At 42.8% G+C, this 25,343-nt stretch overlaps 1 protein-coding gene across 1 annotated transcript; it reads left to right on the top strand.

Annotated features, from left to right (window-relative positions):
- Window positions 1-764: 764 nt before the first annotated feature.
- Window positions 765-25,343, top strand: FAM180A (family with sequence similarity 180 member A). The gene is made up of 3 exons (XM_030960795.1): window positions 765-840; window positions 24,393-24,493; window positions 24,795-25,343. Exons 1-3 carry the CDS (start codon window positions 765-767, stop codon window positions 25,134-25,136), a joined length of 519 nt encoding a protein of 172 aa, XP_030816655.1. The 3' UTR covers window positions 25,137-25,343.

Genomic DNA, 25,343 nt, shown 5'->3' with positions numbered 1-25,343 from the left:
CTTTATTTTTCTCAGCTGAATGTGGAGGCATTCAGCCTGGCTAATGTAGCCTGTCCTTAGGGTTGTTCAGTGTTCCTCAAAGTTCCATTGAGGAGAGCCAGTTAAAGATTTGGACCTTCCTGTCATCCATAGTGGCCAAATGGAGGAAAATGCCAGGAGCTGTCTTGCCTAGAACTGAAATCTAAAGGCAGCATGGTATGTTCTTAATAAAGGAGTGATTATATGAATCACAGTAGCAAAATGTTCTTGCAGAGCACATGCCCCACTCCCTGACTGCAGTGTCTGAGGGCAGCTGTCCATCATTCCAGGGGAGGGATTGGCCTTGGACAGGGGTTAGTTAGTGTGTAGCCCCCTGTGTTACAGAGGAGTAGCTGCAATTCCAGTGTCTCTTTTAACGAAGTTTCTTGTGGCTGTTTATTGGACGAAAATAAATTCCAACTGGCCCATATAACAAATGAAACTCAACTACAAAAATGTAATGATATTTATTCACCCAGCTGCCAGCAAACTCACATGCACTATGAGTCATTCCAGATGTGGATAAAAACAAAGTCTGTCTGTGAAAGTAAGTTTCCTGATCCCGAGGAGACTTGGTTTGGGAGAGGAGCTGTGCGCTGACTTCAGCTCTACTCAGAAGAACAGGCAGGTTCTTCTGCAAAGGGGGAGGGGGAGAGGAAAAGCCATCATTTATTCCTGAAAAGAAAGGAGCTGGGAAAATAAAAAAAGCTACTGTACAGCTAGACATACGTATTTTAAAGAGAAGGATGCTTTGGAAGACTCTGGTGCTGCTGCTGTTCTATTGCAGTGCTTATGCCACTGTGACCCACAGATGGAGCAGAGGTAAGATTTCAACCTGAAAAACTATTTAAGAGAAAAATTTGAGTTGTAGATTTGGTCTCAAATTATGTTGCATTATAAATATGTGTATATATATATATATATATATATATATATATTTTATATATATATATATACACAATTATAATTTTTTCCCTCCAACTCTGGAATATTTTTCTCCGTTAAACAGGTCAGCTAAAAATATATAGATAAATAAAAAATAAACATGAATAAGTGCAAAAAGGTAAAATTATATATGTATTCTATTATAAAAAAAATATATAAAATAGCCCAAGAACCAGAATTACATTCTTGCACTTTTTCCCTTCTTCTTTCTGATTTTTCTCCTGCATTAACAAAAAAAAAAAAATACAGCTTATGAAACCTTAAAGTAAAAGCCTGTGCAGTCACAGGTGGAATAATCTACTCTAGCAGGAAGATACCTGGCAATAGTAGAGCAAAGAATGCCTGGATTGTGCAAGGTTCCTGGGAATGCTGCTACCCTACCCTGGCAGGGGAGCACAGGTGACACAGAGGAAGTGACCTGGTGTCTTATCAGGCTTCAGCTGCCAATGTGACAATACACAGTCGTGACATATTTGTAATTTTTTTAAAGTGTGGCAGCAGCATATGGAATGTTTGGGGACTGCTGGATGGCACAGGAGACGCTCGCTTCAAAGCTAGTGATGATGTCCTTTCCCTTTTTTGGTTTTATTCTCTACTCTGGTATTTGGCACAGGTTCAGGAGCTGCTGGAAGTGGAGAAAGGAAACACCTCCCAAAAGATTTCTTTGGTTCTGATATTGAGATTCACAGACATTTAAAGGAACCAGAGTCTGCTAAAAAAAAAAAAAAAAAAAAAAAGAGCATTTAAGTGCCTCCCTCCCTATTCCAGTCTCCTCATTATAGTTGGTGCCAGCCCAGTCTGACATTTGGGTTTGGTTTTGATTTTGTAGGAGAGGGAATGGTTGAGGGAATTAATGAAGAGCTAAGCAATCCAACTCAGGCTGCTTATTTTTTCCTTACAATGCTTAATTATTCCTTTCAAAAATCCCTGTTGGTGGAAGCTCACCGGCAGGGCTTTGACCTGGGGCTCACCATGGCAGGTTCTTTCTACAACTTTTTTCATCAGAATCTTGGCTGATATTGCATGAGTCATTGTACCTGCATGTACCTTACTTTTCTCTTCTGGTATAAGACTGGAAATAGCACCAATATTTGTCATAAGATCCTGTAATTTTGTAGGTAAAAATTTGTTGTTCCAGGGGTGACACAAAAATGTGAGAAAATCAGAACTAGATCTGTATATATTAATAAAAAAAAAAACTACAGCCCCACCCTTTGGAAGAATGATGTCACATTACCTAAGAAATGGAAAAAAAATTAAGAAAAATGAGTTCAATTTCATGTAATAATCACAATTCAGTTTAAGGATGTCCTTCACTTTTGCTAACACACTCATTTTAATTAAACAACATCACAACCCTGAAAGAAATTCATGCAACTATTAAAGTTCAATTTTAATCACCGTGAATATTTAAAGAAAAACATCAGAACTCTATTGTGCCTTTTGGGAAAGCAGATTTTTTTTCAAGCTGGAAGTTCTAGCACTTATTTTTGGAGGCATCAGAGGGAAGAGAAGATTCATTCCCTGTTGTGATAAGGAGTTCAGTTGTCACAAATAGTGTGTGCAGGCATTTTCTGAGGAGGAAACCAGATTTCTTTTCCATATCTACTGGGACTATTCTGCTCTAAAGATGTTTTAGAGGCACGACTCCTTCAGCAATAACTACTTGAGTGAACCTCTACTCCCTTGAACTGTGCGTCAACCCAACCAAATCTGCAGTACTTTGAGAGGGTCTAAGCACTCTCTTAATTTTTTAATTGCTTAGAAACCTAGGATAAAATTTGATTACTGAGCAATGACACATTCTGCTGCACACTCAGAGCTCTTCCCTCCCTCCACAAATGACAAGTGAGTCTTGTTTAGGTTAAACTTCAGTCATTTAAGCCTTATCCAAGTCCTGATTTGAGTTTTGCAGTGAAAAGGCAAAGATAGACCAGCATCTGGTGTGAGGGAAATGAAAGACAGATCTGTGTGTCATCTCCATGTTGACTTGTCATTCAGATTGTTTACAAACAGTAGGGCAAAGGTCTTGCTTTAATCGCCAGCAGTTGTTGTTTGCAGAAGAAATGAGCAGTCAGTATTGAATACAACAATGTCTGGCTTTGACCATTTTTCCATGGGAAGCACTGGGGCAGCCTGGGATCCCCAGCCCTTGTAACCAATCATTCAAGCTTTGGCTCAAGAAGAACTCAGACATGAGAAAAAATGAACACACTTGTGCTGACTGGGAACTCCCAACTCCTTTTTCCCCTTGCTTGGAAGTATCAATGAGTGGGGAAAAAAAGAAAAAAAAACCATTTCTGGCAGGAAAACAGAGGGCTTTATTCATTCCTTTTTCTTTTTAAATTGCCTCAGCCTTTTGCATTAAAAATCTCACACACACTTCTCCGCATGCCTTGATTGAGCTGTGGACACAGGTCCAGAAGTCACAGGCAAAACTTACTCCCTAGGATGGGTGTGTTTAAAATAACAAAGAAAAGATCCTGAATGATGATGAAATCATTTTCTTGTCATCACCTCAAGTTTCCTTAATCCTTTTGTAGGCTTAGCTGCATGGAAGTACCCTCTCAGATTTTGTGAACCTCCTGTCTAGGGAAAAAAGGTAAAGAAAAAAGGTAATTAAAAGTCTCTACTGACCAAGTATTATTCCCTATGCAATGGCAGAGGTGAGGTTATATAAATTCTTCAAGTTCCAAATAAGAATTCAAGATCTTAAGAGATGTTGCTTCTGAAGAAACCAAGGAACAAATCCTGGGTTTTAACAACAAAAAAAAGCAAAAAAGCCCTTTCCATGCAGCCATGGCAACCAGTGTCACTGCCTGCTTGTTGCTTCCATCAAACTTTGAGAGGTACCAATCCACTGGAGAGCAGAAGCCAGCCTTATGAGCATTATAAAAGTTGCCTGTTCCCTGAGGAGAAACCCTAAGGCAATCCTTACTAGCACATCTCAGCTGGTAGGAGTTTATTTGCTGTAAAGGCTGCCTGATTCTAATAAATGGGACACACAAACAATAGCATCCTTGCTGTGTGTTTACTCAGGGTGGGAAGATGCAGATTTCCTATGGCTGTGGCTTTTGGACAGTGCAGGAGCAGCTGCAAGGGTGAGTTCACCCCTCAGTGGAGGCTGGAAAAGGAAATGTTAAAAGACACAAAATAAGAAGGTAGAATGCTTTTCACCCATCAGTGTCAAAAGGATATATCGGCACTGCAGAGATCTCATGCTTTTGGGGAGCTCACGTGGTGTTCTTCCAGACCTCAAAAGCATCACTACAGTCCCATCAGATCTCTCTGGTCCATGTCCATTATTTTCTACCCAGTCTCTAGTGGCGGGTGAAAGTGAAGTGGCTGTTTGAGAGCACCAGGGGAACAGTCTGCTCTCCTTAAAGTTTTTTCTGCAGAAGGAATTGCTTGAAAGAGCAGAAGGTCCATCCTCTTTAATTTCCCCACAACATTGCAGACTCTCAGTATTTGCTCTGGTGTGGTAGGAGCTCAGTTTGTGGGTTTGGAGGAGCAGCTGCTGCCTGAGCACCTTTGGCCTGGTACTTCTGCTTGTGGGCTTAGCCTGAGCAGGCTGGCAGCTCTCCAGGACCAGGAGAGGGGAGACTGTGTAGAGGAGAAAGAGAGACTGTGTAGAAGAGAGACTGGCTGTTGCTTATTGTGTTTTGTGTTCCCCCCAGACGAAGGAAGGAATGATGAATCTGACTCCATGTTCTCAGAAGGCTAATTTATTACTTTATGGTACTATATTATATTAAAGAATACTAAACTAAACTATACTAAAGAATACAGAAAGGATACTTACAGAAGGCTAAAAAGATAATAATGAAAACTCATGACTCTCTCCAGAGTCCCAACACAGCTTGGCCCTGATTGGCCAATGAGTGAAAACAACTCACACTAGAATCCAATGGAACAATCACCTGTTGGATAAACAATCTCCAAACACATTCCACACGAGCAAAACACAGGAGAAGCAACTGAGATAATTATTATTTTCCTGTTTCTCTGAGGCTTCTCAGCTTCCCAGGAGAAAATCCTGGGTGAAGGGATTTTTCAGAAGATGAGAATGCCACAGTTGCTAGAAAGCCAGCCAGTACTTTTGTAAGGAAGCACTGTTTGATATGTTCTAATCTCTGTGGTCATTTAGTTGCTGGTGATCTCTGCTGTGTGTGCAAAGATTGAGTGCCTCAGAAATTAGAGCATGCTCTTTATCCCCACTCTTTTTCATCCTATTTCCCTCTCTTCCCTGCTGCATTTCATATTGCTTCCCTACAGCCAGGCTCTCCCTGCTTGAGCAATTTCTGGGATTCCACCACTGACAGTAACTCTTGGGTGACTTTTTTGGCTTGGAGAGCATCAGCAAAAGGAATGTGGCCTGAACACAGCTTGTAATTGCAACAAAAATGGTCAAACACATACACATTGAGGTACCCAGTGGTCCTTCAGTAAACCAAGTTGTGGTCAGTGTTATTGGATTATGTGACAAGGTCTCCAGAGATGTGGTCCAGGCTTAAAAAAAGTTACATCAGCTGGTCCAGCTACCAGAAATTTTTAAATTGTAACGTCTCTCCAACTTCTTTTAATTTCTATAAATTTCTATAAAGACTTTGTTATCCAAATCTTAAAATGTGCAGTGCAAACGCAAGAGACGAAATGCTAAGGAACTGCACCAATTCTGTCTAAGCCTGGCTGTGAAAAGAACATTACTTCTTATGAGGAAAATGCAGTATTTCCCTTTCCTCTGGCTGTCATGCTATCACTTGGAAAACTGCCTCAATTGCCCCAACGCCCCTGCTTGTTGGGTCCATTCCAGCAACCTCACTGGAGCTGCAAAAGGTGATTGATCTCCTGCAGGGGTTTTTCCCACCTACCCAGAGGCTGTTCCATGAGTCTGAGCAGTTCCTGGGAATGCATGTTTGTGGGCTGGAGTCCCCTGATGCAAGGTATTTCTGCACCAAATACTGCATCTCTTTCTGTGAGGAGATGAAGGCATCTCCTAAAGAAGGTCTGGAGAGGGATTTTACTAGTTTTTAGTTTTTTAGTTTTTACTATTTTTTACTAGTTTTTAATTTTTTTTCACTAGTTATTAGTAAAGGTGCTTGGTGTTGCAAAGGTAGCTGGACTGTCACAGTCTCTGAATGGATTTTAACCATGGCAGGATAATTATCCGGTTAGGCAGGGCTGTAACTGTAATCAAAATCCATTTTAATGTGTCCTGATTCCCCAAATGCTCCTTTAGGGCCAGACTTAATTAATTTAACCTGCATGGAGGATGATCCCTGAATAAGAATTCACAGTGGATAACTGAACTTGAGAGACATGTAAAGGATGCTTAAAAAAAAATTAAAGTTTCCAAGCTCTTCTAGGGGAAAGATGCTAAACTCTAATGAGATCAGAGGGAAGATAGATTATGGAAGTTTTCACATTTTAGTTTAGATCACAGATGGATTTTGTACTCTTTAAAAGCAGTCATGCTGTTAGGAAGGAAGGATCTAAGTGATTCTGAGACTTTATTCACCACGGGAAGCAGCCAAAAAATGGCTAAAGCTTACTGCTCACACAGTAAAAGTTAAAAAGAGACAGGAACTAGACAATTTTGAGGAAACCTGAGTAAACAACAAGAGGAAGACACAAGAAGTGAAGTTGTTTTCTCTTTGATATATCCTAGACCAAATGAGATCAATTTGCTGAGAGTGGCACCTGTAGAATCCTCCTGGTGATCCCAGTTCCATCCCAGGGCTGAGGGCTGCTAAATCATACATTTGTTGCCGCTTTGGTCATCTTTCTCAGAATTCCTGCATGCTGTAGTGTCACATCCATTTGCCCCAGTTCCAGGGGTGGAGCTGTCCTGGGATCTGGATCAGTTTGTACAAAGAGCCTCCTGCCCCAGCAAAGCCCAACTGGGAAGCACCTCCTGGCCTTTAAGCCCCTGCTTCCACTTTCACCTGGAAATTTCTCCCTTCACCTCTCCCCTAGCAACCATCTCACTGCTCTTAGTGCCTGTGGGCCAGGCAGTGTTCTCTTCCAGAGCTGAGGCAGCTCTGTGATGAATGAAACAGCTCATGCAAAGACTGTAAAACACTGTGAGTCCCATCTTGGTTACCTCAACTGCTGGGCTCACACACCTCAATGTACCTGGCTGTTATAGTAACTTCTTTGAGCTTAATAAGCTTTTGGAGGCCTATAACACACCTAAGACAGCTTAGCTGCTTTTGGAGGCGTAAAAATTAGCAGGGTGGCATCTGTTGCAGTGTTGGAAACAAAAAGGTTTAAAAAAAGGCAAAATAACAAACAGAAAAACTGAGTTAGGTGTAAGAGGTTTTTGTTTTTGGTAAAACACTTTACAAAAGCAATTAGTTTCTTTGTTCACTTCTTTTTCTATTAAATTGCCTAGGTGAGACTTTTTGGCTTTTGTCTAATTAGCTATCCTAAAGTTTGAGGTGAAGTTTTCTGAGTCTTATAAAGTGTCTTCACTTAATCGAGGAAAGAAACTTTTAGGCTTCTTTCCTTTTAAGAGGACAAAGAATAGTTTTGTCACTCCATCAACAAAAACCACACTCCTACACCTGGCATTATGCAAACACACAGAATAAAAAAGAATCTGTCCTTCTCCAGAGAACTTTCAGTGTAATTAAGGAGAGGAAATATTAGCATCCTTTTTTGTTGTGAGGCACAGAGTCATTAAATGCCTTGTCCCAAATCTCTTCAGGATGGCTGTGTGTGTGTTTAGTCCTGTGTATTGTTAATAGCTGTGGTTATTTTATTTTTTAATTCTGTTTCTGAAGCATAAAGTGCTTTTTCTTGTTTTCCTGGGGTAGATCATGCCAAATCCAGCAGGAGTGTAATGACTTCTCAGGCAGAAAGGAATCCTGTCAGAAGCACTGAATGGTACAATCTAATTGAAAGGGAAGCCAGCAGGCCTTAATGAACATCATCAGGCTGCAGAGGCTCTGATCATTCAGCTGGTGACAGGCAAGATGTAAATTGCTGAGCTAAAGAACCGAGTGGGGCAGCAATTAACTCTGCAGCAGTGCCTGTGCCTGGGTTCAAGGCAGGGCAGGACCCACAGGGCAAGCCCAGGAGGAGGAACTGGTGATTGCCCACGGGCACAGGGCTCTGCTGAGGGGAGCTGAGTCCATCCAGGATGCAGAGAAGCCAGCTGGGTACATGGACCTGGCTGCAGCAAAACAGGGAGCTGTGGGAGTGTCTTGGTTTGAATGCCACAAACCTGGCCTTGTGTTAGCTTTAAAAGCACTTCAGTGTGCAAACCAGCATGACAAAAGTCAACAGAAGTTTTTCTGCTCTTATAAGTGAGGCCACAATTCATTATCTGAAATTTTGTTTCCTTGCTTTTTAAAAATCTTCCAGCCCAAAGCAGGTATTTGTTATTTAAAGGGTTTTTCAGCAAAATGGCACTGGCATGGGTGAAGGTGATGCAGGGTCAGCTGTACAGAGAGCAGATGCTGGGAAGCAGAGGGGGAAATGTATCAAAGCATTATTGTATTTGCAGGGTGCTACGATGAAGGAAGGAATGATGAATCTGACTCCATGTTCTCAGAAGGCTAATTTATTACTTTATAGTACTATATTATATTAAAGAATACTATATTAAACTATACTAAAGTATATAGAAAGGATACTTACACAATGCTAAAAAGATAATAATGAAAACTCGTGACTCTCTCCAGAGTCCTGAGACAACTTGGCCCTGATTGGCCAATGAGTGAAAACAACTCACACCACAATCCGATGAAACAATCACCTGTTGGTAAACAATCTCCAAACACACGCTATATGAGCAAAACAGAGGAGAAGCAAATGAGATAATTACTGTTTTCCTTTTTCTCTGAGGCTTCTCAGCTTCCCAGGAGAAAAATCCCAGGCGAAGGAATTTTTCAGAGAATGTGAATGCCACAAAGCATCGTTAAAAGGGGAAAAAAAAAGAAAAAAAGGCAGCTTGAGAATAAGCTGCAAGTGACACTGTGTTATTTAACACAAGCCAAAACCCAAGGGGACTGTTGTCTCTGGGGTTTTCCCTCTAACTGGAAGGGAAGAAAGTCAGTACAGGGATCCTGTGTGTCCTTGTCATGTCTGTCTCTCATTATACCCAAATCCTGTTTAATATGGGAGTAGCAATGGCAGCTTTATGATATATCCCCTACAGCAAGCTTGCTCACCCAGATACATTAAACCAGCCCAAATCTGCAGCACAGGCTGTGGTGTTCCCATGCCCAGCCTCAGCCAGTTCACCCTCCCTGAGGTGCTCCAGGCTGCAGCAATAACCTGTCTGCCCTTCTCTCCTGTCCCAGGGCTTGTTACAGCACAGGCTCAGAGCCAGGCTGGAGGCTGAGAGTGGGAGGAGGAGAGAAGCAGAGTTAAAAAACTCCACTACTCCCAGTTTCCACAAACGTTCCTTTCCTCTGGTGGAAGCATATGTGAGGCCTTTCCTGGCCCAGTTTGCTGGTTAGGTTTGGCAGCCCCCCAGTTCCCCTGAGAGCAGCCTGCATACCATTGGTCCTCTGGAAATTCCTCCCTGGCCACAGGGAAGCAGGTCAGCAGCCAGGAGCCAGGCTCCAAACCACTGAGTCTCCCTCTGCTCAGGAGGAGCCAGGTGGGTAGCTGAAAAAAAGATGCTGAGAAAGGGGAAAATATGTTGTTGAGTGCTCAGAGGTTATTTGGGAGGAAATGGGACAGTGGAAGGACAATGCTTCAGTCTCACATTGGTGACCCAAACTCACAGGGGCTTCTGTGACACCTGCCTGGCCCTTCACCCCCTGGCAGGGCACAGGGGAAGCAAAACACTTCAGATAGGTTCTGCCCAATGGTAAAGAGAGCAAGGACTGGATGTGGATATCTGCTGCAGGCTAGAACATTGGGATTTAATCATCTCCATCTATTTGGCAGGTGATGGTGTGCCACAAAATTGACCCTGATGCTTATGATCTCCTCTCTGTCTTGGGAAGAGCAGAGGCTTTCCAATCTGGCAGGGATTGTTTGAGCCACAAAGAGGGAGACAGAGATAAAGGCAAAGAACAGATTTGCTGAGAAAGAAAAGGGTGGCGGTAAAAATGAAAATGGTGGAGAGGAAAAATGAAGATAAAGGAAAGGTGCAAAGAGAGAGAAATCGTATAAATATGGATGGGAAATAATAAAGTGCACCACATCAAGATTAGGGTAGCATTGTCTCCTTTGTCAGCACGGTATGCATCCTCACTTGAACCCACACTTCAGCAGATGCCCATCTGTCACAGCTGGTCTCCATCTTGCCCATCTGCCTCTCAGGCTCTTGGAATGGTTGCTTTCCTTTGGAGCTCTGCCTTTTTCTGGTGTAAGCAGGACTCAAGTTTACTTCTAGTCCCCAACAGGCTCTCATCCTACAGGATACTGAGAGCTTCCAGTCTGGGCAATTGACCTCTAGTCACAGTATAAAAATTAAAGTTACTGCTACTGAATCATCAGTGTGGCAGGATTTCTTCACTTTTTCTAACCCCTCCCTTTAATCTTCTATACTATGTAGGCAAAAAGACTCTTGCCACTGCACAAGAAACAGCCTGGTTTTATTCCACAGAAGCTGCAGGAATCTTGCAGTTTTACAGCATTTCCCATTACCATCAGTCATAAGAAACAGCAGCACAACTGCACAAGTCCTTGTAGCTCCCTATCAGTCCCTGGAGGGATGGATCAAGTTTTGAAAGCCCTCAGTTTCCTCCCTGGTTTTCATAATGCTCACAGCATTGACATTACTTTTTTGTTTATGCTTGGCTCTGAAGAAACACAAAGTGTTTATTGAATTTATTTATTAAGCACAGATTTTATGTCTCAGAGAAGTGCTTGTGTTTAAAGCCCTCTTTTAAAATAAAAGACATTTAAACATACTTCATTTTTTATTTATGTAATTATTCATGGCTTGGCACTGAACAAACTCCATTTCCAGTTAAACACTATTTGTGGACCTCCTAATATAGTACAGCATGTGTTGAGTGAAACCATCTATTTTTCATAGTTGCAGCAACTTCTGTTTTCCTAGATTACCATGCCAATTTGGCAGAAAGTTTTGGAAGGTAATAGTCTAATGATAAAAAATGTATACACTACTTGTTCTGCTGCTTCCTACTGCCAGGCTTTTAATAAACAGAACTCAAAGGGGCTGCCCTACCTTGACTTGTACTTAGAAAACATAAAGCTCAGTTGGGACCTCACAAAGGAATGAGGATAGTAAAGTATCCAAAGATTTTTCCACACGGGGCTATCCCATGGCAGGAATCAGATGCAATCAGCAAAAATCACATCTACTACCCCAGTTAGGCCCCAGTGGCAGGGGACACTATGTGCCTGCCCTGTTGGGCTCTCCAGCAGGAGAGGATGATGATGATGATGATGATGATGATGATGATGATGATGATGATGATGATGATGATGATGATGATGTGGCCCTGTTAACACACAGAACATCTGGGAAAAAGCCAGGGCGAAATGAATGGGCATCACAGCATCTGATCTCTCCCTAAAACCGTCCTGCTGTTCTGAGGGAAGCCAGCAGCCACTTGGCTGAGGCCTGGGCGCTGCTGCATTGTAGGGATGGAGGAATCCTGCAGGAAGGCAGAGAGCAGGATGGAGATGTTTAGCAGAGGGACTGAGAGAGATGGGGCAGTCACACAGGCTGGGCAGTAGAGTTGCCATGGTGCTGCATTTTCCATGTTCACAGCAGGGAAGTGCTGTGTGGGCTTCAGCTGATGAAGTCTGGTTTTGAAGAATGTGCCTGGTAAATACCTAAGTGTTAGGGATATCATAACAAATTGTATTTCCCTAGAAAGGTGCTCCTTTCCTAGCCAGAAGCTGTATTTTGGGAGCAGGCTGCTGGACACTTGCTGGGAATTTCTGGATGCCCTTCAAGCCCTGAATGACTAACTGCATGTGCCATAGCCCATCAATCCATCACCACCCAGTTCTGTCAGCCCCACTCCCTGTGTGTGCTGCTCACAGCCAGGGAGCTCCAGCCAAAGGGAATGCCAGAGCTGAAAAACATGTGCACAGATCCTCCAAAGGAACACAGAGGGACTCTTGAAGTAAACTATCACCATCAAGGCAAAGAGCTCAGTTTCTCCATGCACAAATTCGGCAGTGTAACCAACTTGTCACATGTCTTAAATACTCCCTTTCTGTTTTCATGGTCAAAGATGGAAATGTGTGTCGTGCTGTCTTGGTTTGGAAAGACAGGAGTCTGCTAAGGAAGTCAGGAGCCTCCCCTGAAATGGAGAATGTAAACCCTCCCCACCCCTCCGAATTGCTATAAATTTCAAATTAAGGGGCTCTCAGGCAAAGATATGGGAGCAGGAAATAACAGTTCCTTAATTGGGAAGAAAAATAAAAAGATAAAATAAACAATGCAGTACACTAGAACAACACTGACAGAGTCAGAACCTAACCTGACACCTCGTGGGTCAGGGTGTTGGTAGCAGTCCAATTGGAAATGTGGCTGCAGTCCTCCTGCAGTGTGAGGTGTGGTTCTGTTGGAGCAGGGGGTCCTGTAGAGAAGGGTGTATTCTTCCTCTGAAGATCCAGTGGAAGAAGAGACAGCTGCTGTTTCTCTGGGAAATCCAGTGGAGAAGCTACGATGGTGTCTCAAAACCTCTGGATTATATCCGGGTAGCAATGCTTGGCTCCTCCCTCTGGGCTCACATCTCACAATGGGATGTTATAGTTCTTATCAGTCATGCACTGATATTCAATAGTCTGTTATCAGCAGATGTCCCCTCCCGAGGGAGGTGTGAATGTGGTCACTCAGAGGGAGTGATAAGGCAAACTGCCCACTTGACAAAAGACAATCTGCCATACAGATGGTAATAGAATACATCTTGCCTTGCAATCTGGAACACATGCCCAGCTGGCTTTTCGCACCCTCTTGTGATGTTTCCTCAGGAGCTTTTCCCTCCTGGTTGAATTCATGCTACCAACCATGATATGATACATCCTCTGCTGGACCTGAGGCTGGAGCTCATCACCCCCTGGATGTGTGCCCAGTGAGGTGGAAAAGAGTGCCAGTCCTTCCCACTGCAGCTCCAGCTGGGAGCAAACTGTGCCTTACTGAGCCCAGTGCATTTCCCTCTGGGTGCTCTTGCTGACAAATTAACACATGTATTATTCAGGCAAAGTTATAAATCACCTTCTGAGCATTCCTTTCACAACAAACCAGTGGCTCATGGCAGCCTGTCTCTGTAACCCACCACAGTGGTTAACAGCTGCTAATCCAAGGAGCTCAGCCACGACAAGCTAGTTTTCATTCTCCTTCATCCATCCTTAATCCTTGGCACTCAGAGGTCAAAGCAGAACTTAAAGATTAATGGGACTAGCATTTGGAATTATAAATAAGGAGACAAGTAGTCCCTGCCTTATTTTGTGGCCATACTAAATGTCAGTCTACCCCTACAAAGGACCTCTGTGTTCCAGCATCTCAGACAATGATTACTCTAATTTGACAAAAGGAAATCATATGAAGATGATGTAAGATGGGTATCAATCACATATTCATAACCAGGTGGTGTCTATAAGCTTACCTGGGAGGTCACCATCACTAAAAAGCTGAGGAAGATCTGTCATATTGCATGCTGAAGTCCAGCTTTGGCAAGGAGTGATTCTGTAGGCCAAAGCAACAGACAGCAGATGGACCAGAAGATTTTTCCCTAGCAGGATGTAACCCACACCAGCAAAACCTTGCTAAACAAGCTCATTTCATTATGCAAGCTTCAGAGTCTCTGAGCTAGCAAGGAGAAAGCCCAAATGTGGAAAACAACAGGATGAGATTTATGATGAGTATCACAGCATCTTAATTAAAGTGCTTCTCCACAGTAACAATGCCTTCACACACAGTCTTCACACACAGAGGAGTTAAACCAAGGAACTGACTCCCAGCTGGTTCCAGTCAGCAGCATGCTAAAGAGTTTCGTGGAAATCAGGCCTTCCTCCCTTTCTCTAAATTTATTCATCCTAAATTTAGAAGATGAGGTCGTTTTTTCCTTAAACATTTACTTACATTGTTTTCCCATAAGCCAAAATCTATTTTTCAAGTTCAGCTCAGATGGCTCCAGAAGAGGGTGTACATTGAGGAAGAGGAGCACTGAATCAAATACATCAAATACGTGTAACAAATTGGCAGGGAGCCACTGGGAGATGGCACCTGTAGGGGCAGAGACTGAAAAAGGTTTTGAATTTCCATCAACTTCAGGCACAGCTGCCAGCATTTTGTGCCTTTTTGAGGTCTCTCTCCTCAGGAAACAGGATATTTGGGTTGTTCTGTTGGCTGTAAGGTTTCTGTAACCCTGACTCTACCATTTTTGTCTCCTCTATGAACCCAGGCATGTCTCTCACAGCACAGAGTTCTCTGTGGCCTGGCTGCCAGCAGAGCAGCATCACAGGGCTGGTGGTGCCAGCTCAGGTCATCTGAGGATTTCACCCAGTGTCCAGCAGCCTTTAATAATTTGCAAGTTTTAGCAAGGCTTTCTGTATTTTATGGTGAATCCAGTTGTATGTCAGTCTCAGCTTTATTTCAGCAGATCTTGAAACCTGAAAGATCTCGAAATAGACAGGTTTTAGGAGAGTCTGGAGTAACAATGAAGACTGGAAAAATGTCAGCTTTGTAAAATGGAAATCCCATATGTGTGTTTGTGAAATGGGGGCTGCAGCTATGAACCCAACCTGTTTTACATCCATCCTTTACATTTCTATGCTATGTTTATGGCAATATCACAAAGACTGTCTTGGCCCAACATCACATCTGCACACATTGAAAGCCACTGATCAGGTTTAGTGGAGTTTTATATGTGAGCTTCACTAATATTTCAATATTATTTCCACAGAGATGCAGACATTAACATAATGGGGCCCAGATATGCGCACAGGTGGGTACTTGACAGAATAGATGTCTTCCCACGCTGATCCTCACTCACCTCTTCAGGAGAAACATGTGTTTGCTCTGACTCTCAGCAGGGATACAGGCCAGCTTTCCATCCTTCATGCTATGCTTATGTAACAAAGCAGCTGTAGCAGTCCAGTTCAAGACAAAACTAAATCCATCTTCAGGTCTTGAGTCCCTTTGTCAGACTTTATTGACACTACTAGAAATCATACAATGATTTGTGAAAGCATTGCCTCCAAAAAATAACACATTTTTTTACAAAAAGGACCCAGTACCCCTATTCCTTTTGTTTTCTGGGCAAGGCTGATTTATCCTCTCTCTCATCCAGCACATATTCATGTCATTAAGAAAACCCCAGCAGGTGCACTGACATTTGGAGCTCAGTGAACAGCTGGAAAGGCAGCTGGGGTTTCCCTGCTTTTGAAGAGCAAGTGAAATCCCAGAGCTGAGGAAGCGGAAAACTGGTATTTATGTATTCACTTCCTAACCATTTATTTCAATTTCGATGGGAATCTGAAGAAAAAGGGAAGACATTTCTGGCTGTTTCCAATTGGAGTGAGAAGATATGGTCAATCTAATGTTTATTTCTCCTCAGTTCTGAGCTGTGATACTCATACTTAGTGAGGATGAGGAGTACCTTGTTGTTTCATGTGGGTGAGCAGTTCATACATGAATAAAATAATAATAGAGAGACTGCTCCTAGACCCACTGTCTGACACTTGAATTTATTTAACACTGAAACCATAAGATGGCTTAAGTGACTAATTCCAGGGTCCCTGGCATTTCTGAGCTGTCATGTGGTCATGAAAAAAAAAATTCATACTACTCCCTGCTAGGTCTGTGGTTCAAACTGGACCCTTGATTATTTTCTCTTCATCCAGTCTGGGAAAAATTTTTACATATTCTTTCTGCCAGTTGAATTTCCTCTGTTAAGAGCTCAGTGGGGTGTAAGCATAGAAGGGGAAGAAGTGTTTGGCAGCTGATGGTCCTGCAGCCAACCCTCTCCTCCAGCAGGTTGAAGTGGCCATCAACAACAACAGAAAGGATCTTATCTATCTGGTGGTTAGATCAAGGGTGTGAAGGCATGAGGAAGGGCTTCTGCTTTTCCTCCCAGGGCTGACTTCCATCCTTAGGTCATCTGAGGACTTGCACAACTGCACTGGGAGTTTCTCACACGTAGAAACGCTGCTGGCGCAGCAGATGTGTTGTGAAGTGAGACAGCTGAAAACTACCACTGGTTTTTTTGTTTGTTTTTTCCCTTCATGCACAACCAGGCAGATTCCTGGCTTAGCTGCCTGTGTGGCCACGCAAAGCGGTGTCAGCGCCGAGGGAAGGAGGGAGGGCCAGGCAGGAGCTGCCCCTTGCAGCCACAGCTCCATTAGGCCAGGCTCAGCAAAACCCTCGCCAAGCTGTCACCTCTGCCTGCCAAGACACAAAGGAAACCCAGCCATTCTTAACTACTGAGGGAATACCTTTTCTGCATGCCCAGTGACTCAGCTCTGAGGAAATACTCACCTGGGAGGTGGTGCAAGGCTTGAGCTCACCCCTTTGGGCTCTGCAATGTTGATATAAAAAGGGCAGAGAACCAGTGAGAGTGATTTGGTATTGTGAGAAACAACTGCGCACTTTGAAAATTTAAAGAGGTTTATTAAACCTTGACAAAAATACAACAAAGGACTACATAAGGAAAAAGCTGCAGCACTGGGACCTGCCCTCATGGATACCACATGGCTGGTTCCTCTTCAAGATGGATGCTCAGCCAGCCCTGGCCCCTCCCAAAGTCTGTCAGCCAGCTCTTCTTTGCCATTTATCAGTGGAAACTGCTTTCTGTAACTGGATTGGAGGTCAGGTGTTGCCATGCTGCCCCCCTAAGCACCAAGCTTTTCCATTGCCCACTGCCCCATGCCAGGGACACCTGTGCAGCTTCTTTGTACCTGTCCTAGACAGCCCAGGCTGTCTGATGGCAACAGTACAGGGGGGAAAGGGAACTGTGGGGAGAACAGAGGGCATCTAAACTACAATAACAAAACTGTACATCACTAAAGCTTTTCTTAATATTCACACAATAGTTATCTTTAAATTGCAAGAGCCAATCATCTCATTATCCATCTATAACAGTGTTGAAGGGCTTTCCCTCCAGAGCAGCAATAGCACCATGCAGGAAGCTCTTGGAGCTGCTGCAGTTCTGTCTTTTCCCATGAAGCAGAGCTCTGGTTTCCTTTGCTCTCTCTCCATTGCTCAACAGCAGAGGCAGCTGCTTCATTCTGCTCCTTGGGTGTTTCCCCACAGCTCAGCACCAAACACAAACCCCCTGCTGCATTTCTTGCATTTCTTTCTTCCTTCCCTCACTCACTCCCTTCTGTGCTGCCTCCTGGGAGAAATGGCAGTAGATTGGAGCATCGTTCTATCCCTTTGCCCGTTCGTTTGTAGGAAACTAGGAAATGTGAAATAGGAAACTATTTCAAATGGGTTTAATTAAGACTGCTTGGTGTCTTTCCCTTGGATCAGAACCATTGTGAGCAACACAGGCAGGGAAGGAGAGGTGGCTCTGCAATGAAGACAGGAAGATAAAGTATTTGCCCGTTTCCTGACTCTGCCTAAAATTAACTGTGTTACCACAATTATTTATTGCCTATGGGTTAAACCTGTGAAGCAGGGTTGATATTTCTTTCCTTTATTGCTGCCCTTCACTTACACAGTTTTTGCCATTGTCTATTCCCAGTTTGTGCTAATATAGCAGCAAACTGAAGGATAAGAAAACAATATATTTCACTTCTTCTTTCCTTCAGTTTCTCTGGGTGCATTTTTTCTCTTCTCACCTTCTGCAGTGACTTTACTCCAGCATACTGAAGGCCTCTCCTGGCTGACTGGAGTGTTTTCTTATGATCATAAATAATTCCAGGTGGGCACCCCTCCTTATCGCACCAAGGGAAGAATAAATAACACAGCATTCTTTGTTTCAGCCTGGGAACAGGTGAAAATGCTGCATAATGGAAATTCCATATGAGGGAATAAATTCTCAGACCATTTTAGTTGGTTAGTGCTCGTGATATCTTTGAAACCATTTCACTTAAGTCATGAATGTAAATATCCTCCAGCTCTCACAAACACAGGCTCAGGCAAACCATTTTCTTCTCTAGCAATATCCATTTCTGCAAGCATAATGGTTTTTTGGTCTTTCTAATGCACCTTTGCATTTCTTACTTGTGCCAAGTAGCTAGGCAGGCTATTATGGGAATTCTGTTGCACATTAATCTAATCTCACACATCTCAGGTCATTTATGAAGGGCAGAAGTTTTAGGTAGGAATGGGTTCTGTTTTATGCAACTGAGACACCCTTTCAGAATGTGTTTGTTTCTTTAGAAGGAGACAAATTAGTAAATTCTAACTTACTTTGAAAAAAACCTGATAATATGTTGCACTATGGAATTAATACAATATGCTTTTAATTTTAAGTGTTGTAAAGTTGTTTTTTTCCTAAGAACAGTATTGCCTTTTGCCAACTTTTGTAGGGAGATCTACTTCCTACATCCTTACTAACAAAACTTTTCAAGACGAAGCTTTTCCTTTAACAATTTTTTTCTTAATAACTAAATATGATGCTAATGTCTATTCTCACTTTCAGTCAACAGTTATGAATTAAGTTTTGCCTTAGGAGCTAAGACAGCAAGGATATGAACTGAGGGCAAAAGAGAGGCACATTATCTTGGTAGTTGCTTTTAAGCATGTGCTAATTCATGTTATTTTGTAATTAAAATGTTTTCTCCATCTCACTGCCGTGTTCTCCTAAGGGGCATTGGGATTTAATCCCCCAATGATGGAGATTTAAATGTATCAAAGTTGGATAAAAGTCCTTGCATTGCACTTGTTGTCATAGAAGCTACTTATGTCAATAACTGCAAATCCAGACACAAATTTCAGATGCTGAACTGTAGCATTGCAGCATTTTTTTTTCCTTGTCTTTCTAGGAATTTGCATGTGTTTCCCCCTGTTTTATTCCCCTTATTCTTCCTCCAAATCCCCAGTCTGTCTATTTCTCCTGCACTGGGACAGTGTTCAATGATTTCTAATATGGCAGTTTTGATACAGAAAAGGAAAAAGTGAGGGATTGTAGCCAAAGCTCATGTTCTGTCCTGGCAACAGCTGCAGGCCCAGGACAGGGCAAACACCTTGCAGATGGTGAAGATGCATCCTTCTGGGGATGAGCCAAGCACAGCACAAGGAATAAAATGCATAAAACACATTAATCCTTTAATAATCTTGCCCTTTTTGTGGTTTACATTACCACTTTCACTGCCTGACACACCTGTCACAGGTTAACATCCCCCCACCCTGGTGTAAGTGAAGCTTTTGACACCACTGCAGAATGGTAAAGGTACCGTTTTCAAGGTATTTTCAAGGGTATTTCCCTGTTAGCCTGAGGCAGCAAATAGTGAATTGTTACTCCAGCAATGAAGAAACTCAGCATGGACCCACCAAAGTGTCATTAGACAGAAATAAAATTCTTTATGTATAAAAGATACTTCTGGGAATAGTGAATTGTCACTCCAGCAATGAAGAAACTCAGCGTTGTCCCACCAAAGTGTCATTAGACAGAAATAAAATTCTTTATGTATAAAAAATACTTCTGGTCTGTGTGCAAGCCCTCAGAAATAAGACTATCAAAGAGAAACATGAAACAAAAGCTTTTTTCAAGTGTATGCAAACTTAGACGCTCATGTCCTCTTCTCTTCTGCACATCCTGGGCAAGGAAGGTTCAAACCTTTGCTTCCCACACAGTTACAGAATCATCCAGAAAGATGATTCCAGAAAGATCCAGGGCCAGGTTGGGAGGGACCACAGTGGGTCACCTGGTGCCACCTCTCTGCTCAAGCAGGGTCATCCCAGAGCACATGGCACGGGATTGTGTTCAGACAATTTTAAATATCTCCAGTGCGTTCCACAACCCCTCTGGACAATCTGCTCCAGTGGGCAGTCACCTGCACAGTAAAGAATCCTCTTGTGAGCATTTCAGGCATTTGCCCTAAAATCCAAAACAGCTTTTAGGAACTGCTCAGCAGTCTCTGCAACAAAATAGATTCAGTCAGCCTGGACCACTCATCATTTTTTGCATGGCATTAATTATAATGGCTGATATATCTGCCTATTTAATCATTTTATGGGCAGTGCTGAGGTTTTTCCTTTGGCAAAAACTTGAATCCATCTTGAAGAATCAAATCCTTCTTGTTCCTCTGCTCCTCCTGCCCTTCATGTAAGGTGTCCTTCTGAAGCAATGAGATAACTCTTTCCCATGCCTCTGATGGAGATCCAAATAATTCCTTCTGAGTCCTAACCCCAATTAAACCGTTCATGCCCTAGAGCCCTGGGGAGCTGTACTTGCTTTGGAGCAATGGTCAGCACTGGTCCCAAATTGTGCTTCACACCTTTTCACAGGAGAAGGAAAGGGCATTGATGATGCACAAATAACTGAGAACTCCTGCAGCTATGCTCTGTGCTTATTGAGCAAACACAGCACAGGAAACAACTGGGAAATAATGAACAGATGCATGGACTGGAAAGCAAAACTAAACATCTGTACCCTCACCAATCAAACTGCAGGGAAAACCTGGGAGAGGATCACAAATATTTACCACACAGCTAATGAAGTGCAGAAGATTCTGGCAGAATCTCTTAAGAGAGATGAAAACATCTTTAAAATGAGGCTATTGTCAGCCTCAAATGTGATGTTTTGTTTAAGCCATAAAGATGCTTTAGCTAAGTGGTTGGAAGCAGGTCAATGAGTTGGCAAACACGGCTTGCTTTTTTTTTTTTTTTTTTAAAGAGCCTGGGTAGTCTTGAAGGAGAGTGGAATTGAGTCAACAGAGCAGTAGGAGGCTGGATGGGCTCCTGCAGCAAGGAGAAAATGGAGATTTCTGTGCCAGTTTTGAAGGGCACTTTTAACCAGCCTTAGCAGGAGAGGTGTGGGCTGCCTGCAGCCCCCAGGCAGAGGCAGTGATGCACTCCAGGCCATGCAGGGGGGCCTGGAGGAGGTGGCTGTGCTCAGATATGCTACTCTCTCTCTGATCCAGCCCTGAGCCCTGAGCAGGCAGCAAGGCAGAGCTCCCAAGGCCCCTCTGCAGAAGGGATTTGGAAGAGGATGAGCAGTTATACATAGATATATAATAGAAAATGTTTTCAGTAAGGACAATGAAAAGCTTATTTTTCCTAACTTGTCTCTGCAAATTGTAAGTTTTTTGTTACATGACTGACCAGCCCTTAGGACAGAAGCACCCATATCTACATTGGAGATGTCTTACCACATTTGTAAGAGAAATAAAAACAATAAATCAATTGGAGACTCTCCACTGACTTCAGAGAACACTTGGCTGAGCTTTCTCTGTCAATACTAATTGGGGATGTCTGCTTCTCAGATGTTCGTGGCCATTGAAATGAATTGGCTGCAATATGAACATAAAATCGTGCACCAACATAAACTCTGCATCTCCAGTTGCTTGAGAGCTTTATAGAGAAGTCCCTTGGGAAAGAAATTAGTAATGGGTTATAAATTCTTCTACTGTTCTTTGATGTCCCCAGACAAATCATGTCAGAGATGGAAGTAAATGCAGGAAGAAGTAAAAGTCAGCAAAAAACCTTCAAGTGGAATTTGCAATCATTAAGTGCAGAAACTGACTGAAAATCTTTCTGTATTTCAGCTTTTGTACTTAGCTGACACATGTGTTAAGTCAGTACAATGAAAATCAGAGTGGTGTTCATACAGACTTGGAGGAACTCCCGAATTCATGGAAAGGACTGTGGAGGGAGTGATGGTGGAAGGATTTGACTACTGAGAAGGAAGGAAGAGAAAGGGAAGGACTGAATTAAATGCAGATCAGGAAAATCAGATAACCATGACAAATACAAACGAGCTCTGAAAGACTTTCTGAGTAGAGTCTCTAAGAACTGTAACAAACTTTAATATGTTTTTGGAACGAGATAATGAGATGAGGGAGCCAGTGCTACAGAGGCTGTGGTGCTTCTGATGTGCATAAAAATCCCTTCTCACCACAGAGCAGCCCAAGCCCTTGTCCCTTTGAATCTCCTAACAAACCTTTCTTCTTTCTGAGGTGTTACTTGTGACTCAGCAAGTACTGAATCAATAGCATGGCGTTCATTTTTGTGAGAGTCCTTTGCTGAGGCTTTTCTGGGTGAGTGGTGACGGGCTGAAACTGGTGGCTCACAGCTCAGCTCCATGGTGGGAATCTCTGCTTGCATTGAAGCTTAAAAGCAATCAGTGTGATGACAAGAAGCATGACAGCACTGAAGCAAGATGCCACAGACACTTTTCCCATGGCTCAGGGGATATTTGAGATGTAAAACCATCTGCAGATGTAGAGGTACTCCATGCTCTGAGGCTGTTTTTTACCAAAAGGGCATCTGAAAGCTAAAAGGGATAAAAATGAATAGTCATCATTATGGACTGGATTTCTGCCAGCTGCTAAGTAATTAGAGTTTTAATTGCCCAGTAATAAAAGTTTTAATTACTCAGCAATTAGTGCTTGAAGTTTCAAGTGCTTCACATGCACTCAGTTGCATCCTTGAATTGTCAAGAGTAAAAAATGGAGCAGCTCCAGTGTGCCTCAGCAAAGCTCTGAGCAAGAGAGGGAAATATCAGGGATGGAGCAGCTATGCCTGAAACCCATCCTAACTACTCTATCTAACTACAGTATGTTTGTTGCAATTCAACAAAATATTTTACTTTTTCCCTAGCTAATTTAAGGCCAAAATACCCTTTGTATCATCAAGTATGAACTGCTTCATACCTAGCATTATCGTGATTCATTTTCCATATGCAGGATAATAAAGGTCCTGAGGCTCTGGTTTCTCTCGTCTTGCTTTACTAGAATTTAAATATCATTAACAAACCAAACTATAACAAAGTCAGCAGTTGCCAATGGTGCAGGAAGCAGGGCTGCATTTAGGGTACAGAGTCTGAAGAAACTGCATATATATGATCTGCTTGGGTAACCCCAAAGAGGCAAATTTTCTGATGAACCATGTAGTCAGAGAGCTGGGACAACTTTTCCATAAAATAATTACAGTTGCTCCAGCTTTTTTTTTTTAATGCCTAGAAGAGAGAGCTTTAAATGATGTTCAGGGTTTTTTACAGGCAGCGTGCAAAATCCATCACAAGAACTTTGGCAAAACCAGGCAAAATTGATTTAGTAAAAATGTTTCATGGGAAAAAAATCTGGTAGAGGAAGGGTGGGTTGAAACTTTCCAAAAATTCAAAGTAAGCTGCATGGTCCATTACGTGTTACTCGTAACTCTAAAAAAACCTTAATTTTGACAGGGGAATCATAATGCCTATCAACATTTGGGGGATTTGTTTCCTTTTTTTTAGACTGGTTTCCAAATTTATCTATTGGCAAACAGATTTAAAGTTGAGAAGTGAAGTTTATGGGAAGCGTACCAATAGTCACATAAGCACAAGTTAAAACAACAAACCCTTCCTATTCCTGAATATTAGAAAAAAATCCAACAAATTCAAATTATGATTACACAAACATCAAAATCAAAATAATATACAAATAGTAATATACAAATAAAACATTAAAGAGAGTTTTTTTCCCTTCTGCTCTGAAAGTAATTTAGACTTTTTAACAGTACATGGATGGTTTGTAACCCGGTTAATAACTCAAAGCATTTAGGTCTTCTCTAAAGCAGCATCAGATGTTTTCTATACCCTGGACTGTCCAGGTCACTGATTCCACACATGCTGTACTTCACTGGGGTGCTGAGTTCAGGGACTGTACATCTGTTTCCTGTCTCATTTCCCTGTGGCAGTACAGTGCACTTCACAGTGCTGAAGAGATACCTGATGGTAGCAGGCTCTGCTTTTTTCCAGTTATTACACTGCGAAGTATTAAAGCCACACTAAGCTGGGATTCACCTCACTGGATGTAGCTGCCTTGTCTAAGCTGGTAACAGGCTCAGTGAAGTGACACAGACATGTGGGTGAGTCACTCCTTCCAAGCGTAAATGCCCAGGTCAGATGAGCTGGTTACTCTCTGGCGGATCTGTCTCCAATAAATAAGGAGAGATCAACTTTTAGGCAATTGAAACCAGGAAAAATGTAGACTCAGAAGCATGACAGTAGAAGAATGGACTAAACAAAGTAGTTTTTGTTGAGCATCAGTACTGATTTCCCCCTTCAGATCCAGGAAAAGGGCCTGTATTTCAGACAATGTTAATGCTGCAATTATCATTATTCCATTCGCCTCTGATGGTGCAACTCAGAGTCCCAGGCCTGGATAACAAAGCACCCTGTGTTAGGCACCCTCTGGATCCAGCTAACCTCCATCCTTGGTCAGTCAAGGCCAAAGCAATCCCTGCCAGACATTTCATTTACAAAGGCCGTTCTGTACAGTAAGATTTTGCAAGAGGCATTTTTTTACTTGATTCTACTGTTGAAAAGTGCTGCTTCTTGTCAGTGTTTGGCACCCTATGGAACCTCTCTTTTCCCATTGCTGTTTTCCAGCTGTGCTTTTCCCAGCTTCTCAGAGATTCAAGAGATCCTCAGCTGCCTTCCTGAACCCAGTGTTACAGAACTCGCTGGAAGATGTGGTCCTGCTTTATGAGGTTCAGTATATGGTTCCTTAAACCTTAACCAAGACTGGGGGTACTGCTCATAATTGGGTTATCCATTGTCTGGCTTTGTGTCGCTTTTATTCATCCCAGCAGTAAACCTCTGGCTGTGTGATAGTTCACCAGGAAGGTGGGAGCACATGTCAACTTTCTGGTCTTCCCTACCTCCAGACAGTGCAGCTGTCTCCATTTGACAAAAATTAAAGACCCAAGGACATGTTGTTAATTCACATGTACTCTGTCTAGAGTCTCTTGGAGAAAATAAATAGCTTTCTGTGTTCTGATTTTGTACCAGTTTCTTTTAGCTGAGCTTGACATTGACAAAGGTCAGAGGATCTCCATCAAGGATGAGGAGCTGGCTTCCCTGAGGAAGGCTGCTGAGTTTGACACCATCTGCAACGAGATTATCCCCAAGAGCATCCCAGAGATCCGCAGGCTGAGCAGCAGGCTGTCTTCCTACCCGAGGGTCCTCAAGAAGGAGGACTTTGAGAGGACAGTGCTGACCATGGTCTACACGGCCTACAGAGCTGCCCAGTCCCAGGGGCACCAGAAGGACACTTGGGCTGAATCCTTTGTCAACCTCTACAAAGCCCTGAAGAACGACTTGATGCTGCCATACAACAAACGGCCCTCGTAGTGGAAGGGGAGCAGCAGCTCAGCCACCTGCCCTGGCTGGTGAAGGACACCTTGTAGCACCCCATCACTTTATTCTGTTAAGAGTTTCATAGCCTGCTTCGTGAAAGATTGTTCGTTTTCTGGCTCCCTCTTGTGGAGTCCGCTTTCTAGTTCCGTGCTAAATGGTGAAAAACGTCTTCAGTCCTGAGAATTCGATTTTTGTGCTGGC

The sequence above is a fragment of the Camarhynchus parvulus genome, chromosome 1A (assembly GCF_901933205.1).
Source record: "Camarhynchus parvulus chromosome 1A, STF_HiC, whole genome shotgun sequence".
NCBI lineage: Eukaryota > Metazoa > Chordata > Aves > Passeriformes > Thraupidae > Camarhynchus > Camarhynchus parvulus.
Note: the sequence above shows the minus strand (reverse complement) of the source record. Positions and strands in the feature narration are given on the sequence as shown.